Source organism: Mesoplodon mirus, assembly GCF_964341445.2.
Source record: "Mesoplodon mirus genome assembly, chromosome: 3".
Taxonomy (NCBI): Eukaryota; Metazoa; Chordata; class Mammalia; order Artiodactyla; family Ziphiidae; genus Mesoplodon; species Mesoplodon mirus.
Window position 1 is genome coordinate 36,338,918 of NC_138978.1, and position 18,520 is coordinate 36,357,437.

Genomic DNA, 18,520 nt, shown 5'->3' on the forward strand with positions numbered 1-18,520 from the left:
AAGTGAAGCTCATTTTGAGGGATCCTAGGAAGTCTGTCAGAGTTCTTAGTCTGGGATGGGAGAGCAAGTTACAGATTTTAGATTTCTAAGAAACAGCTTCTGTGTGTGCATAGTGGTGTTTGGAGTGAGTGGACTGGGTTTTCTCTTAGTCTAGATTGTGGGTCTCTGCACAGTGCGCTGGCTGCACATTAGAATCACCTGTTAGGGTTTAAAAATACCGGTCTCTAGGCCCCGCCCCTACACCAGCTGAATCAGAATCTGCGAGGGGAGGCCCAGGCATTAGTGCTTTTTAAAGCTCTCCAGATGCTTTTAATGTGCAACCATATTTGAGAACCACCACTTAAGCAACCTTTCTAAGCAGTCATGGGAAAGAATGTGAGTGTCTGCCTTTCCTGCTCTTCTGTCTGCTCCTCTCTGGAGGTCACACCATTGTTTTTCAGCACTTTGGGTGCATAAAGCTCTTAATTGCAATTGTGATAGACCCCTCTCCTGTATAGCTCATCATTTTAGGCATGCAGATTGCATGACTCACTAGATGTAGTAGAGATGCTTGGGGAATAGTGGCAGAGTCTGGCAGGAGCAAAGCTGAGCCTTGATCTGCTCTCTCTGTTTTGTTAATAAAATTTTAAGTGTTTTTAATGAATTATTTCATAGTGTATTGTCCTTAGAAAGAGGAGTCATTCAGTGACGACCATTCTGTGCCGTCTCATGTTAATAATGAGTCAGAGAGTGGAGGAGAGGTGGGCATCTTAAACGCCCTTTGTAATCCCGACCCTGCCTGAGGGTCTTGGGGTCAGCAAGCCCTCTGCACCTCCTTCCTAGAGCGGGGTGCCTCACTGCGTCTTCGTTCTTTCTGGGCAGTCTTTGCTACTGTAAACATCCTTGACTGGAAGCTGTAAGGCGTTCCAGGGAGCTTTCAGTCGGATGTTTACAGCGGCAGGCTGCCACGGTCGTCCCGCTGTGCATCGCCTTTGAAACATTGCAGGTTTGTGCCCGCGGCTCAGTTCCCCCTCCTAGTGCTTCCCTCCTCTCTGAGAAGTCACTACAACAAGAACTCAGACCACTTCGCTTCCTTCAGAACAGTTGATACCATTCGCCCATTCTCCTTGTTGGAATTTGTTTCAGAAGCCCCCTTTAGACCAAGGTGGTGAGCTCTGTGACAACATCAGGCCTTGCTCGGGCTCCTTGCACCAACTCCTGCTTGTTCCCTGGGGCTGCCTGCCGAGCCAGCTGGCTAGAGAGAACGGTCGTGTCCTCTCCCTTCCTCCAGCGTCCTCAGTGCTTGACTCTCTTAGGGTGTCAGAGAGCTCCTTGTTACATCCTAGCCTGACTCAGAATGCTATGATCCATCTCCTTTAAAGTGTGTCTGGCTGAAACAGCTCAGTTTCTGAACTGAACACGTTCAGTTCTTTGCAGGTGTTCAGGCCATTGATCGGCATCCTATTCGGGACAGCTGCTGCCTGGCCTTTGAAAGGTTGAGATTGCTGAAAGCTGGCCTGAAATTCTAAGATAGCACTTTTACTCCTCTATAGACATGGCGTTTTCCCAAGCTCCGAAGTGGCTGGCACCTCCCTTAAGTCCTTTAAAAGCGCTGCTGTCCCAAACTCACCCTTTCTGAAGGAGGCAGCAGTTCATTCTTGCTACTGAAGCAAATGTGCTGTTTTCCAGTCTGGGGCTGGCTGCACAGCACTGTGGTGATGGCTCTAGGATGTGAGGCTGCTCCTTCTCTGGCGCTGTCTATCAGACTCTACTTCTGAAGAGATTCCAAGAGCAGGCACTCTGGTTGGGGAGGCCACTGCTAAAGCTGGGCAAGTGCCCCATTCTGGATTGATCCAGTCATTCAGAGATTGTTCTAGCACAGGGGGTGATTTCCCACTGCTGGGGCAAGAAACGAGCCAGAAATACTGAGTTGTGGATCTAAGGCCCTTGACTTCTCTGAGATGCGTGGGGATGTCTTCTTGTTCTTTGGGGAAGCAAGTAAAGACTGCTCAAGCAGAAGATAGTTGAGGCCTGACTTCTGCCCCACTAAAACTGTGAGTTGAAAGTTCCTGCTCATTGAAATGTCATTTCCTCTTCACCCATTTCTTTAAACCAAGCATAATCACTCCCTTGCTAGCTTGACCTCCATTGGCGGAATGAGTATTCATAATGCAGAAGAAGCTTAGATATGCCTCCTTCCATTCCAGTGATTCGAGAACTGTCATGCCTGTCCTCACAACACAAACCTTGGTGCCTCTATTTGATACTCACAGAAGTGTCCTAGACACTGCCGAGTTCATAAACAGTTTAAGAGCGTACAGTAAGCATCATAGGAGAAGCTCTTTACATGTTTTCACAGCTTTTGGCAAGGGATATTTTAGCTTCTGAAAGTGGTACTTAAAGGGTTTGCTGTTTGTCTGGCACAAAGACCATATTCACTTGCAGATTAGCTACAGTCAAGGATAACTGGAGACAGAACAGTGACAGGTCAGGGCTGGTAAATGCCAGTGGCTCCCTCCTCCCCAAGACTTCCAACAAGTTGGTTCTAGGGGTCTTAGTCCTCTGTACCCTCTCATCACCCAAGAGCTTTTCCAAGTTAGTTTGGATTTTAGTGGTTGATGCTTTTTATAGAATGGAAAGGGAGTTCTGAGTGGAAAATAAATTCATTGAACCTATTGCAGGAGCCTTGAAAAGAGTAGTTGGCCTTTGTTTCTTCGCTAAGGAGGGTATCAGTATTATCCCTGTTACAGGCAAGATCAAGTTGACTGGCTGACCTTTATTTATAATGGTGAGAAGTTGGAGTTGAAGTGGAGGTGATGTTGTCACAGTTAAGTTGTTCTGGAAACTGAGACCTAGATGAAAATAAAAGGGGACCTCCTTTTTCTTCTGCCTCAGCATGATCATGTCCAGGGTTCAAACTGTTTGGGCCTGAAGCACAGAATACATTAACTTAGAAAGTTGGTTCATGTTTGAGGACTAGCTTAGAAACCCAGAATGTTACAAGTGTCTGCCTAGACTGGGTGAATGGCCATTAGGGAACCTTGTCATGCAGAGATCCAAGTTTCTCAGGGGCTAGATACCAGGAGTCCTAGTTTTAGTATCCTGGGCCCCCAGTCACCGGGCAAGCAAAAGAATACCCAAACCCGTTCTTTAGCGGACAGGAGTGTCTCCTGCACTATGGCCACGGAATCCTAGAGGTAGCAAGAAATTAGGGATTCTTCTCTACTGCTAACAACTGTTGGGTTCAAGAGAATTTGTCATACTCCCAACTTGGGTTAAAAAAAGTACTTTCCGGGGCCTCCCTGGTGGCGCAGTGGTTGGGAGTCCGCCTGCCGATGCAGGGGATACGGGTTCGTGCCCCGGTCTGGGAGGATCCCATATGCCGCGGAGCGGCTGGGCCCGTGGGCCATGGCCGCTGGGCCTGCGCGTCCGGAGCCTGTGCTCCTCAACGGGAGAGGCCACAACAGTGAGAGGCCCGCATACCGCAAAAAGAAAAAAAAAAAAAAAAAAAAAAAAAAAAAAAAAAAAAAAAAAGTACTTTCCGGGCTTCCCTGGTGGCGCAGTGGTTGGGATTCCACCTGCCGATGCAGGGGATGCGGGTTTGTGCCCCGGTCCGGGAGGATCCCACATGCCGCGGAGCGGCTGGGCCCGTGAGCCATGGCCGCTGAGCCTGCGCGTCCGGAGCCTGTGCTCTGCAGCGGGAGAGGCCACAACAGTGAGAGGCCCGCGTACCGCAAAAAAAAAAAAAAAAAAAAAGTACTTTCCTATCTCCAGTTGTCTGCCCGGCTCTATGAATCCATTCATCATTCAGCAACTGCTTATTGAGTGCCTGCAAGGAGACAGGTGGTAGCGACAGTGGGGAGCAAGAGAGAGCGAGGCTTTGCCTTCATAGGGCTTTCATTCTAGCAGGGAAAGTAGTGGAATTTTCCAAGCAAGTACAAAAAAAGTGTAATGAGAAACGGACTGTGGAAGCACAGATTGGGGATGGGGTCAGTACCAACTTTGTAAATGTCACTTTGGAGAGCTTTGGTCCACAGGGTCTCTATACCTTGAAGAAGTGTCTTCTTTTCCTCTTTCCTTGAACCTGGCAAACTTAGTCCAGAACATGGAAGTGAGTAAATTTAGCTGATATTTTGCTCAACAAGCCCAAGTGGTTGTATGTTTCTGTTGTTTTTGTTGTCCCAGGCAGGGCACCACGTGTCGCAGGGCCCTCCGGAGCAGACGCCGATCTGTGTCGGTGGTCAGGGGCCGGCCAACCCTGGACCCTCAGGCTGTAACCATGCCGTAGTGTGTGTAAACATCCTACACTCTCAGCTGTGAGCTCGAGGTGGCTGGGAGAGGGTTGTTTACTCCTTCTGCCATGGACAACGTCAGCTGAAGAAGGAACAGTCTCTTCACCCAGCAGATCGGCCAGAGGCCACCCCACTGGAGGGCTGTCCCTCAGGCCCTCTGGGTTGCGTTTCTGTGGCTGAGTAGCACCAAACCAGATGTGATGCTGGATAGACATGGCCTCAGTGACCACAGAGCTCTCGACATGCTCTGAAAAGCTGGGCTCTTGCCTACCAGTGTTCTTGATCCTGACATTTGATTCTGAAATTCCAGTCCAGAAAAAGCCCTGTTTCCCTTTCCCCTGCTCGTTCCCTCCTGAGGTGGTGGGAACGAAATACGGAGAGTGCTGCCTATTTGGGAGATCGGGAGCCAGACTGAGAGCACGGTAGTCGGGGTGCTTGCCGTTAGCACTGTCCTCAGGTCACAGGCCTTGGCGGCACTCGCTGCCAAGCACTGCTAGTGCGTGGTTTTTAGGTGACTGTTTGCCCATTTGCAGCTCGTCACACAGCGGGTGATCACTCTGTACTTCAGAAAATTGGCTGTATGTTTTGTGAAGCCTATGGAATCTGTTATTTTTAGTTTGATTTAGCACAACTGGTCTCTTCGGATTCCACTTTCTCTTGGCTTCAGATGTGGAGAGCTCAGCGTGCAGCAGGCAACTGCACAGAGCCCATTTGGGGGAAGAGTGGGAATTCACTGTGGCAGCTGCTGAGCCGGTTCGTTTCCTCTTACCTGCCCCTCCTTCTGCCCCACAGGAGGAGGTGCGCCAGTCTGTGACTCCTGCCGAGCCCGTCCAGTACTACTTCACGTTGGCTCAGCAGCCCACCGCTGTCCAGGTCCAGGGGCAGCAGCAAGGCCAGCAGACCACCAGCTCCACAACCACCATCCAGCCCGGGCAGATCATCATTGCACAGCCTCAGCAGGGCCAGGTCTGTGAACCACGGAGGGTGCCGGCCCAGCCAGACAGCACCTCTTAGGTTTGGGATGGGCAAAGTGTGACTGGGGCAGAGGGGCGGTCAGATCACTGTAGAGGACTGGATTTGAATTCTGGAGACCTGGGCTTTTCACCAGATTCAGCCACTGAGGTGATGTGTCACCTGATCTCTCTGGACCCTGGTTTCCTTGTGGGTCCTATGAGGAAAGTGCAGTGAGCAAGACATTCTCCAGGATCCCTAAAAAGTTTTAGGAGGAAAAAAATCTTTATAATGCCCCCATGAAGAATAGTGACATCTTTTAAGTGGACTCCGTGCCTGCTGTCTGCGTCTCCCACCAGAATTGGAATTTGTACCCTCAAGGGGGAGATCAGGCATCACTGACAGCTTGCATACCCCTCCTCCCCTTTTCCCCATCATTTCTGTGTCCCACCAAATTTGTGTCAGGTGACTTTCTCTTTTTACAATAGTAATCAGAAGATTCCTTCTCTGTCTAGAAGCAGTAACATCCACATGGTTGGGATCATGAGAGGCTGAAGAGAACTATGTGTTTTTGTTTTTGTTTTTGTACATCTTTATTGGAGTATAATTGCTTTACAATGTGGTGTTAGTTTTTGCTGTACAACAAAGTGAGTCAGCTATACGTATACATATGTCCCCATATCCCCTCCCTCTTGAGCCTCCCTCCCACTCTCCCTTTCCCACCCCTCTAGGTGGTCACAAAGCACTGAGCTGATCTCCCTGTGCTATGCGGCTGCTTCCCACTAGCTATCTATATTTGGTAGTGTATATATGTCAATGCTACTCTCACTTCGTCCCAGCTTCCCCGCCACCCCCGTGTCCTCCAGTCCATTCTCTATGTCTGCATCTTTATCCCTGTCCTGCCCCTAGGGAGAACTATGTTTTCTGAGCTCTGACTCCAGATTTCCTGCCAATCATTAATTTATTTATTCATCAAACATTGAACGTCCTCTTAGATAAAGTCCAAGGCTATGTGTTGGGGATACAAGCATGAATAAAACAGTCCCTATTTTAAAGAATTCAAGAATCTAGTTGGGGCTACAAATACTTGAAGGTTACACCACGTGCCACATGGGAAGTATAAGATATTTTTAGGATTGTGTAGAGGGTGTTACGGGAGCACTTCAAAGGGGAACCTAACAAAGATGTGAGGGAGGTGGAAGAAGATGTCAGAGAAAGTTCCCTGAAGGGAATAATATGAGTCTTAGAGGGAACAATGGAAATGAACCAAATAAAAAGGGAAGGAGGGCTTTCCCAGGAGAGGGCACAGCACGAGCAAAGGCTTGGAGGTGAGAAACAGCACAGGGAAAATGGTAGGAGGGGAGGAGGGTACAGTCAGCATAGCGGAACGTCTAGGCAAGTTGAAAAGATAGGCAGAGGACACATCCCAAACAGCCATGTGTATTCTAGTAAGGAGCTGGGTTTACCTAAAGAAAAAAAGGTTGGGACAGGGGTAGATTTAAATATTAATTATGATTTTAGGATTTATTCCCTGCCCATTTTCTTATCCATGTAACAGAAATTTATTGAGTGCTTGCTCTTCGCAAGACACAGTGTTAGGCAGACGGGGTTTAAAGATGACCACAGCCCAGTCCCTGCCTCAAGGCATCCACTGCACCATGATGCCTGAGGGACCTTCTTTGGCTAATGCTTGTGCCTCTGCAGTGGTGAGAGCTTTACCTGCCAAAGGCTTATCCCTGTACAGAGCAAACTTCAAGGGAGTCTGCCAAGAGCTGGCTCTGATTGGCTGACCATTCTAAGAAGCTCGTGGCTGTTGTGCCCCGACAGCAGGGCATGCCATACGTGATTTGACATCTGCCAGGCTAACACGAGCCCTCGTTTTCCTGAAATGATTTAGAAATACCTTGGAAATCCTCTTGGGAAGATTGAGTTGGTAGTACAGTGATGAGTTGGCAGTATGCATTTTTTTTTAGTCAGCGAGAATTTCACCTACCTCTTCTTTGCCACCCCAGGCTTGCTCAGCTTGGAGCTGATAAGGCTTGTGAGGGCGGTGAAGTTGGTTCTTCCCAGCATCTCCTGTTGTTTCGCTGTCTGGCTGGTTCAGGGTGGCCTTGTGCTGTGTCACACCTCCCTGGACCTACAGGAATTGTTGTTTCAAATTGAGTTCAGATACCTTTGCAGGACCAATACATATTAAAGTTGGAAGAAAAGCATATTTTGTTAAAGTGAATCCCGTGTTTTCTGTCATAAAATTGGAAGCATTTATTACTGGAGGTTTGGGGAACAGGCTGAGTTGGAAATCATGGTGTGAGTATAGGAGGTGTTTACTGTTGACCTAACCCACTGCATGTATTGCCCTCTGTCATCTTTCTTCCCTACCCTCCTGCAGTTTGTAGTAATTTCTCCTTACCTAGTAATCCCTTGAGTCCCATCTACAGTTCTCAGAACATATCCCCTTCCCTTGTAACTTTAGGTGCAGAGTAGACCTGTGCAGTCAGAAAGTGAGGGCCTCAGAATAACAGCATCGATTGAAGCCCAGGATTCATGAAGACTCTCAGAGTTGTCTTAAGAGGTGATCCTTAATTCAGAGTGGGGAGAAATCATATCCAGAGTGAGGGGTTGGGGTGCAGGTGTGGCTAAAAGGCTCCACTGGCACCACCGCCAGAGAACAAGATACGCTGGGGTCTGTAGTGGTCACACCTAGGGCTAAAGGCTTGAGATTAAAAGAAACGACTGATCCTTTTGACAGTTTGAATCTGCTGTCTCTCAAAGGAGCAGGTTTCATTGGGCAGTGCTCTAAGTGTGTGTGAAACACAGAATCTTCATATACGTTAGACAGAAATTCCTTAAAGCTGCGATTCCTGTTTCTAGAAAGTTAGAAGTCTGGCTTTATTAAATTCCGTTACTTGCGGGTAGCCTCAGTTAAGGTCCAGGTCTTAACAGTGTCCAGGTCTTAAGGGTGTTTGCCTCCCCCGTGGGAAGCAGTGCTGTGATCCAGAGCAGCCGGCTGGCCAGAGTGGGCTGGAGTCGCTCTGCTGCTTGAACGGGGGTGAAAGCCAGTGTGCCCTTTATGTTTCTTCCAGTGTCCTGCGTGCCTGAGAAGGAGCCCAGGGTCCTGAGCTTAGTTAACCCATGCTGACCCCACTTTCCATTTAGTTTGCCCTCTAAACTCACCTGCTCCAGACTTGACTTCAGCCATGTCTCAGGCAAATTATCGTGGTTGCTTTTGATGCTCTTGTACTGTATGTGCCTTTCTATCATTGAAGGGGCTGTGAAGAGCTGAAACATTTGAAGCATAGAGGTATTTGGGACCGAGGCAAATATTCTGTACTCTGAGTCTAAAAATCCGTTTGGCCTTCCTGTTTTCTGTTTTGGAGAGTGACTTGAACAGTGCTCTGAGCCCAAAGGCTTCTGTAGGTTGAGTATTGTTACTGTTGCGATGAGGTCAGGCGTTCATGGAGGGGGTTTGCTCCTGGTTAACTGCTCATTATTAACCCCGTGGTAGGCCTAATGGCTCTGGGCTGGAGCTCAGTCAGCTTTCTCATGACTCTTCCTTCCAGACCACACCCGTGACCATGCAGGTTGGAGAAGGTCAGCAGGTGCAGATTGTCCAGGCCCAGCCGCAGGGTCAGGCCCAGCAGGCCCAGAGTGGCACTGGGCAGACCATGCAGGTGATGCAGCAGATCATTACGAACACAGGAGAGATCCAGCAGATCCCGGTAAGTCCTGCCCTGCCTTAAGGTCTGCGTGGCACTTTGCTCAACAGTATAACAGGAAATAGTTAAAGATTTTACACACACACACACACACACACACATGTACACACACTTTGTTATAAACCTATATTCCCATTACCCCAAACCACAACTTGCTTCACCGTATATGCCCTGCTTTCCTTTAATCCAGGTTCGGGCTCACCACGATGGGGCAGCTCCTCTCCGCTTCCCCTCACTCGGCCTACGCAGAGAAATCATTGTAACCGCTATTTTGTGCCAAGGCCCAAAGGCCCTGTGAGGCAGTCCTAGTCCTGTCTTTTGATTTGCAGAGAATAAGAGGGAGGTGTATAGAGAAGGCCATAAATACACTTGTTGCATATTCATGAGTCAGTTCCCAGGGGAGCCTGCAGCAAAGTGTATTTTTGGCTTTCATTTAACTTATCCATTCCTTCACTGTGGACTGCTACTTCCTGTGTGCCTTGAGGGATTTCATTTCTTAGATTTGCTGGCTTTTTCACTTGTACTTGTTCTTTGGTGGAAAAAAAAAAAAAGGTCCTTGTCTTAACACTTGCCATCTATTCATTGGTCAATTTGCCACAAAAAAATGTGGAAAATGAGTGACATGGAGCAGGCCTGTTCCTGCCCCTTGCCCTTCCTATTGTAAATGAAATGTAGGCAGATACAGAAACTCACTTGGACTTGGTTAACAACTTCCTTTTTGAAGAAAGTTCAGAAACTTTCCTCAACTCTGTTTTGGGGACTGTTCTTCTTAACAGTAATAGGCCAGGAGAAAGCTTAGGAAAGGGGAGTGTGTGCATCCCTCTGTTTATCTCTTTCCTTTTCATCTCTCTCTCTCTCCCCCGCCCAATCCCCCGCTCCATCTCCCTTTCCCCCCTCCCTTTCCTTCCCCCATGGGGTGGGGCTGGGGGTGGTGGCGCCACACACACACACACCCCCATCAATTCCAGATTCCTTGCAGCCACCAGCCCATGACGTCTCTCATAAATGGTTCTCATTTTTGCATGTGAGGGCACCAAAACAAGTTCAGCTAAGCCAGAGAAGAGTTCACACTTTGTAGTAACTTTTTTTAAAAATAAATTAATTTTATTTATTTATTGTTTTTGGCTGCATTGGGTCTTTGTTGCTGCGCATGGGCTTTTCTCTGATTGTGGAGAGCGGGGGCTACTCTTCGTCGAGGTGCATGAGTTTCTCATTGCGGTGGCTCTCCCGTTGCAGAGCACGGGCTCTAGGCACGTGGGCTTCAGTAGTTGTGGCTCGCGGGCTCTAGAGCGCAGGCTCAGTAGTTGTGGCACACGGGCTTAGTTGCTCTGCAGCATGTGGGATCTTCCCAGACCAGGGCTCGAACCCGTGTCCCCTGCATTGGCAGGCGGACTCCCAACCACTGCACCACCAGGGAAGCCCTGTAGTAACTTTAACTTGAGTCTTTTAAAGCCTCTGGGGCACAGAAGACTTGTTGCAGAATTTAGGACCTGGTCTTCACTGTATACCTTCTGCAGGAGTCTCCATTTCTAAACTCACCAGAGTGCTCGTATTAGTGATGACCTTTATGAAGGAAGCTTTGCCCCTCTTTTGAAAGCCCAGGGGGTAGGATTCTTTGCTCTGTAATTTTAAAAAGGTGTGAGGGTCCCCAGGCCTACCCTTGTGGTAGAGGACTGAAGGGCAGAGCATCCCCAGTACCTAAACACAAGCCTGAAAGAAGAGCTTGCTTCTAAGAACTGCTTGGAACTGTTTGGCTCACAGCTTTTCAGTCACATTTGAGTTTCTGCAAAAGAGCTCTTCCCAGCTGAGAAATGTAAAATCCCTATGGCCAGCAGTATACCTTCCCCCACTCCTGGGACAAGGCTTTGGTCTTTCATCCCATGTTCCTTGGCAGGAGTTCTGGTGACTCCTGGGACCAGCCACCATCAGTCTTGGCAGATGAGGTTTCCCAAGCCTCCACCCAGCTGTCTTCCTCCCCATAAGCAACTTAATGTTGCCTGGAAGCCGCATTGTGGGATGTAGTGGGGAGTTTAGGCTTGGCATCACAACTTCCCAGCAGCTCCTCTTAGCATGTTCTCAGGAGAGAAATGACTACAGGTTACAATACCTTGCCCTGTCTCCTTTGAACCAGATAATTAACGGGTTTAGATTTTGTGTCCCTCCATCTTGCCTTAAGCAGACAATTCTGGAACGTTCTACCAGGAACTTCAGTGTTAGTCTTTTCTTGGTGGTTCAAATCCTCGTTGAGTCTGAAGTTTCAGAGAAGCAGTTTGATTTAACACTGCATGCAGAAGCTTCATCCTGTCAGCATTTTCCTCACGGAAGTAAAAGCCCCTGTAATGAAGTTATTAGCTCTTGAAGGCAAGGGGAAATTTTGCTCCAGGACAAAGAGGCATGACTTGCCTGTTACCCTCAAGAAGCCCACCCTTACAAGAAAAGCAGGCTAGGCAGCCAGGGAGGGTGGTGTCTGGGCCGCCAGATAGAGAGAGACCAAATCTGCTGGTCCTCCTGGAGCCGCTTTCATTCCCCACATCCTGAGTGTGACTGTCCGTAGTCCTCCTTTGCTGACTGTTTTCTCTGCTGAGCCACAGTTCCTCTCACGTTGTAGCTGCCTTGGTCCTCTCCTCATCCCCATGCTCAAAGCACTAATGCTTTCATGGTACGCTGTAGCATTAAGAGCCTGAGTTAAGGCTTTTAGCACACAATTAAATGCAGCATGTGGTATTATTGTATTATCTGAGACTTAATCTTAAGCATGAGGGACTTTAAGGGCATTTTTGTAGCTTTGGTTTCCGATGATGGGGTTTTATGTGAAAGGTTTATTGATTCAGCTTCCCTTTGGGAGGTATTTGGCCAGAAGCTAGTGCTGAACACCAAGGATCCTAAAAGTCCCACAGACCCCTATTAGTCCTGGCTCTTGGGGACAGAGATAGTAAAGCGGGCCAGCTTTCTCTTCCAAGATGTGCAGCATGGGGCTGGGCAGTCCTAGGGCTGTGGTGCGGAGTGATGGCCACCTGCTTTGGGCTCCTGGCAGACTCTGGGGCTCTTCTCAGTATTAGATCAGCCGTCCCGGGGACAGGGCTGGGGAAGGGTGGAGACGGAGGGGAGAAAGGCCCCACACTTAAGGTATAAGCGTTCCGATAATGTCAGACAGTCTTTGGCATCAAATCTTAACATAAACTGTGAGCAAATAGCTAAGAGCCAGTGAATGTTGAGGGTCCAGCCGTGCTGTCCTCACATATATGACAAGATCCTCTGGGAATTTTTCCCCAAGTCCATTCATGGAACATATTCTCTTTTGTGTTGTGTGACTTACGGGGTAGGGATATTATGGTTTTGCTTGTTTGGGTTTCTGTTAAAAAGAAACTTTTCAGGGTCGGCCTTTCTGGAGGGGTCGGGGTGGGGACGGGTAGGGGACAGTCACCATTTCTTGTCATGGAAAGTTTGCTTGTTTGAGGTTGCATTCAGTCTCCGGTGGTTTGTTTGTCTCTGCCCCTGCCTAGGTGCAGCTGAATGCCGGCCAGCTGCAGTATATTCGCTTAGCCCAGCCTGTATCAGGCACCCAGGTTGTGCAGGGACAGATCCAGACGCTTGCCACCAATGCTCAACAGGTATGTGCTGCAGAGATTCAGGGCTTGAGTTGGGAACCAGCTGGAGCTGGCTTCTGACAAAGGAGTGCTCAGCACACAACTCTCGCCACCTCATCCTTCAGCAAGAGCCGCCTCCACCCCCCGCACGTCTGTTCTGCACCCCAAGGGACAGATGGGGTTTATCGGAGGATCGGATTCAAAGTGTGTCTCTTACCATCGTGCTCTTGAGCGACAAGGAAACTCAAGGCAGGGGAAGCCTCAAGGATGCTTGAAGAAAGCCCAATGTGTGTGTGCGCAGGTCTGACTGGAGGAAGCTTTCTGACAGACTGCCTCATTGTCAGGCTGAGTTTCCATCTTTAAACCTGATGACTGTTGTGATCTGGCACCTCCTGTGCCCTTTGGAAAGCTACTTAGGTTTTTACTTCTACCTTCTCATGCACCCCTAACCAGAGACTGCCCTCCTCATCTCCTCTCATGCCCTGAGATATTGAAGGCTGAGCCACAGGTGCCGAGGGGGCTGCCTCCCTGGGCTTGGGGATTGGGGGATGTGGGTATTATTTGCAGGGGACGGGGGATGCTGGACAAGGGGAGGCATTGTTAATCAATTCTTTTTGCCTCAAACCCAAAAAAAGAAGCAATCGTTAAAGAGCTGGACTCGTCTGGCCCAATTGCATTTCTGGTGATGTATCTATTGACAGTGGTGACAGAGCTGAGTTTGTAGAGCAGGTCTCCAAAGATCTCATTTGGGAAAATACGAGGAATGAGCCAAAAGCAGGGCTTCTGAGTTCCATATAGTCTCTGGGATCTTTAAAGGCCCACTCTAAACCCATTCCTTGGCTTGCATAACGATTTGGGCTTTTCCCTAATTTCCTGGGGCTCACTGACATGGAATCAGATCTCAAGATTGGTCCCACCCTTTAGTGTACCCCTCTTTTTTTTTTTTTCTTTTTTTTTAAACTTGTAAGATTCTAGCCTGGGATCCAGAAACTTTCTATGGCACAGGGTGGGAGGAAGTGAGAAGAAGAGTTCTTGGTTCCCCAGAGGTCAGTTTTGAGACCAGGAACTAAAGCCAGAAAGTGGGGAAAGTTGGGTGTATAGAGAGGAAGGAGTGAAGCAAGAAGAGGGTGCCTGAGGACACAGTCTGTGTAACAACAGATTATAATTATAACAACGTGGCACTTCATAGGTGCTCAGTAAACGTTTGTTGAATGAATGTTGAATGAATGTTACCATGTAAATGGAATTTAAAGGTGAATGAAACTCTTCTCAACTGATGTGAAGGGCAATCCTGCTGGCCACAGGGCACAGTTAAAACCTTCTCACCTATGACGAATATTTTCCATTTGTCTCAGGATCATTCATTTATTCTGCAGATATTTCTACAATACTTACTTTGCACTGGGAGATAGACAAAACTTAGCTCCTGCCCTCAAGCAGGTGGGAGGAGAAAAACCCAAAACAAAGAACACTAGTAAGAAACCCTCATGAAGCCCTTTCATACCTGTCCCCTTGTTTTCCTCATAGTCTCATGGGTAGGCCCGATGGGTTGTTTTTGGCCATTGTGAGGACACTCGAGAAGACAGTCCTTACCTTGCAGGGTGGCTGTGATGATTCCAGGAGAAGGTACACAGAAAACATTAGCTAGTCAAATGTTCCATAGATAACATATACGCACACAAACATTCTTCAGTCTTTTTTCTAGTCTGCCAAGCTGTCTGCAGCAACTGGCATTATATGATGCGGTTCTCCATGTCTGTAAATTTCCTTTAAAATGTATTTAAAATGCCCACATAAGATTTTAAGTACATGTGATAAATGTTTTCCTTACCCCCCCCCCCCATCCCCCTGCCTTGGCCCAGAGGGTTGCACGTGGCCTCTCTCGGAAAAAGTACTTCATAGGTTTGCCACAAGGGCTTTCAGGGCCAAGGCCACCTGCTCGCCAGGGTGTTTCATATTCCAGTCAGATAATCTGGGTGATACGGGTTTGGTTTGGAGCCCACCTTCCAAGCATGAAAGGGACCACTCACCACTTTGCCCAGTGTTTTGCAATCTGCCTTCACTGGTTGAAAGACAGACTCTTAGGGTTTCTGCCTAAACCATAAATGTTATGCCCTGTCCTGTCAGTACCTAGGAGCTAGGTGTTTTTGTTTGACTTGAGCCTCAGGCCCCAGAATGACTTTTTTAGCAAGGGGCTGGTTTCAGTGGGGCGGGGTGTAGTTAGGTGGACATTAAGAGAGATGGTTGCAGAAGTTGTATATTGCATGCTCTGGGGTCCTCTGTGTGGTGCCAACTCTGAGTAGCTGTCTGTGCTAGGGGGTGGGGAGGGACCCTTGTTTTCCTGCTACTCATCAAGCCCCTGTTCTGTGCCAGGCCTCATTCTGGGCACTTTATGTGCATTGTCCATTTGATCTTCACGACCCTCTCCTGGCTGGTGGGCTGGTGGACTAGTGGACCAGACCCTGCAGCTGATGTACCTACTTTGCCGTCTTGATTCCTACAGATCACACAGACAGAGGTCCAGCAAGGACAGCAGCAGTTCAGCCAGTTCACGGATGGACAGGTAGGATACCCAGCCTAGGCAGGAGCAGAGGGTGAGGAGTTGTGACAGGGTAGCAGGTGATATCTGTGGGTTTGGATGGCTAGGACAGCTGTCCCCTCATCTGTTAACAGTAAGTGGACAGAAATTGTTAAAACAACAGTCTTGCCTATCCTCTAGATTTATAGACTTGGTGGGAGTTGACAATAATCCTAGACATTATGTAGCCCCAGTCCCCGTTTTACAGATGAGTGAACTGAGCCCTGGAGGTGGGAAGTGCCTTGTCTGTGCTTGCTTAGCTGTTCATTGCAGAACCAGGACTAGCATGCAGGTCTCCTGTTTCCTTTCTTTAAGAATAGTTTTTCTCTAAGCCATGCTCTTTTTAATCGCATGGATTAGTTGAAATGCAGAGAACATGTGACCTCTCAAGCTCTCTAGGTGCCTGGAATTCAGTAATTCTAAACTCGTGAGGAAGGGATCTTCCCTTTTCCCGCCCCTTTCCCTTCGCACTATCTTCCCATAGACCCCTGAGGACATGATAGGATGACATGCCTAAGCCTATGTTCTCTGCTGCCCAGAAAGGAGAGGAACTGGCATCAGGGCCCAACTCTGACTTCTGCCAGCACCAGATGCCAGGCTCACATGCCAGGGCTGCTGTGGCAGGGGGTCTTAGCTTTTGGTTTCTTTTGGAAACACCTGAGAAATCATGTGCAGTTGGCCCTAACCTTCCGTAGTGGCTACGCGAGTATCTTCGCAGGTCTTCGCTGTAGTAAGCGTTTAATCCCGGGTGACCTGCCTCCCCATCAGGGCCCATGCAGGAGATGGAGATTCAGTGTAGCCTCAGCCTGAGCCAGATGTTCTAAGGAAAAGAGGAGAGAGGGTAATCCATACTGCCCCTGCCAGTGAGGATTACTGAGTTGGGGAAATGCTGACTTCCAAGCTGCTGGTACAGTGGTTCGAATTGCTTGTGTTTGTCACAGAGGAACAGCGTGCAGCAAGCTCGAGGCTCTGAGCTAACGGGAGAGGCAGAGCCCAGAGAAGTGAAAGCCACAGGAAATGCAACTCCCTGCACCTCTTCCCCGCCCACCACACATACCCCCTCTCACCGGGCTGGTGCCTCCTGTGTCTGCTGCTCCCAACCGCAGCAGAGCGCCACTTCCCCTCCTCCCTCTGATGCCTTGCAATGGGTGGTGGTTGAGGTATCTGGGGCCCCCAACCAACTCGAGGCCCATAGGGAGCTGCATGCCCCTCTCCCAGGGGTGACCTCACTCTCTCCTCTCCACCCCTCGCAGCAGCTCTACCAGATCCAGCAAGTCACCATGCCTGCCGGCCAGGACCTCGCCCAACCCATGTTCATCCAGTCAGCCAACCAGCCCTCCGACGGGCAGGCCCCCCAGGTGACCGGCGACTGAGGGCCTGAGCTGGCAAGGCCAAGGACACCCAACACAATTTTTGCCATACAGCCCCGGTCAATGGGCACAGCCTCCCTCCCCAGAGGACCCTGCCGACCTCAGCGCCTCCTGCAGGCTAGGACACTGGTGCACTACGCCCGACGCCTGGGGGCCGAGATTCTCCAACAGAAAGATGCAATATTTTTTATTTCCTTTTTCCCATTTTTTTCCTCCACGGAATCAATATTTCAATATGTTGAGCTGTGTGTCCAATGCTATGAAATGAAAATAATAAATAACATATTTATGGCATTTTCTTGAAGAGTGTGGTTGAAGAAATATTTCTTTTGTTTTTCTTTTTTTTGGTTCTTACTGCCACTTCTTTTAGGAGCAAATCTCCTCAGGGGTGTGTGTAATCTCCTGACTCTTAGAACAGCTGCTGCCCCGGGATTTACCACCTTGTTCTGCCCTCAGGTAGAGTTAGGTGACCACGTGTAGCTGCTTTTTCACTAGTGCTCCTCTCCCGCGTCCCTGCTCTTGCCCCAGGGCTCTGTGGATTTGCATCAGAGGCCATGGGAACATTCCATGCATTTAATAGACTCATTTGCCAGGGGGAGTGGATGGTTTCATTCCCAAACCCTTCTCTTACAGGGACTCAAGGAGACTAGGACTTTGTGTATTTGCCCCCCACCCCCCAGTTTTAATTTAATTTAATTTAATTTTTTTTTTTTTTTTTTTTTTTTTTTGCGGTACGCGGGCCTCTCACTGTTGTGGCCTCTCCCGTTGTGGAGCACAGGCTCCGGATGCGCAGGCTCAGCGGCCATGGCTCACGGACCCAGCCGCTCCGCGGCAATGTGGGATCTTCCTGGACCGGGGCACGAACCCGTGTCCCCTGCATCGGCAGGTGGACTCTCAACCACTGTGCCACCAGGGAAGCCCAATTTTATTTTATTTTTATTTTTATTTTTATTTTTTATTTTTATTTTTTTTTCTTTTTGCGGTATGCGGGCCTCTCACTGTTGTGGCCTCTCCCGTTGCGGAGCACAGGCTCCGGATGCGCAGGCCCAGCGGCCATGGCTCACGGGCCCAGCCGCTCCGCGGCATATGGGATCCTCCCAGACCGGGGCACGAACCCGTATCCCCTGCATCGGCAGGCGGACTCTCAACCACTGCGCCACCAGGGAGGCCCTTATTTTATTTTTAAATGCATTAAAAATTGTGCTAGTCTCCTTTGCTGCATGGACTTCAGACTGCATGAAATGCAATAAATCTCATTTTAGATAATTTGGAGTCTGGGTTTCTGTGTCTGGGGACATTCATGGTCCCACTTTGCTTGGGAAAGGCTTGGAAAGGTTTGTCTGCCCTCAGGTTGGGTGTCTGTGAAGGAGGGGGACACCCTTGTGAGGAGGGAGGATGTCCAAAGCAAAGGGAACTTGAGCTGCATGTCTGATTCAAATTGAGATCTTCAGCTGATTTAAAAAATGAACTTCATCAGAACGTTTGCTGCTCAGAAGTGCCTGCCTGCCTTATTTCCTGGACTCCGTATGACACGTGGGCCAGATTCAGCCTGGGTCCTTCTTGGCTGAGGGTGAAGAGAGCATCTCTCATGGAGAAAGCTTTCTCTGTCCTTAAGCAAGGACTCAAGTACATCCCTCCACTCCTGTGTCGGCACAGGCTGGCACTCTGAGCTGCCTGCTGTGGCCATGCCCATTACCAAAGGCATGGATGGCATCTGCCATGGAGGGTAGCCCAAGCCCCTTGTCAGCCAGCAGGTCAGAAGGGTTCTACAGCCAGGGCTTGAAAGTGGGGAGAACAGAAGGAGCATTCCACTTCTTCACGGCCTCTGTTGGCCGTAGAGGCCAGTGGTGAGCCGTCTTTCTTCCCCTCACCATGCCATTTACAGCTAGAATGAGGCCTGTTGTCATGGGAAGAGCAGAGAACTGGCTTCCAGGGAAAGTACTGATGTCTTCTCAGTAATATGTCATAAAACCTTAGGCAACTCCCTTCTTTTGGGGACTCTTACAGTGTGAGGCAGGGATAGGGAAGAGGCTTTAATATTCGATTA

General features: G+C 49.1%; 1 protein-coding gene across 5 annotated transcripts in view; it reads left to right on the forward strand.

Annotated features, from left to right (window-relative positions):
- NFYC (nuclear transcription factor Y subunit gamma) overlaps positions 1–16,777 on the forward strand; it is a 64,071-nt gene extending 47,294 nt beyond the window's left edge. For 4 of the 5 annotated variants that reach the window (XM_082615658.1, XM_082615657.1, XM_082615656.1 and 1 more), the window contains exons 6-10: positions 5,064–5,237; positions 8,783–8,941; positions 12,442–12,549; positions 15,029–15,088; positions 16,045–16,777. In XM_082615658.1, coding sequence (XP_082471784.1) covers positions 5,064–5,237; positions 8,783–8,941; positions 12,442–12,549; positions 15,029–15,088; positions 16,045–16,476 — 933 coding nt within the window. In that variant the 3' untranslated portion in view covers positions 16,477–16,777. The remainder of the gene's footprint in view (positions 1–5,063; positions 5,238–8,782; positions 8,942–12,441; positions 12,550–15,028; positions 15,089–16,044) is intronic. The other variant, XM_082615660.1, reaches the window with a different exon arrangement.
- Positions 16,778–18,520: the final 1,743 nt, after the last annotated feature.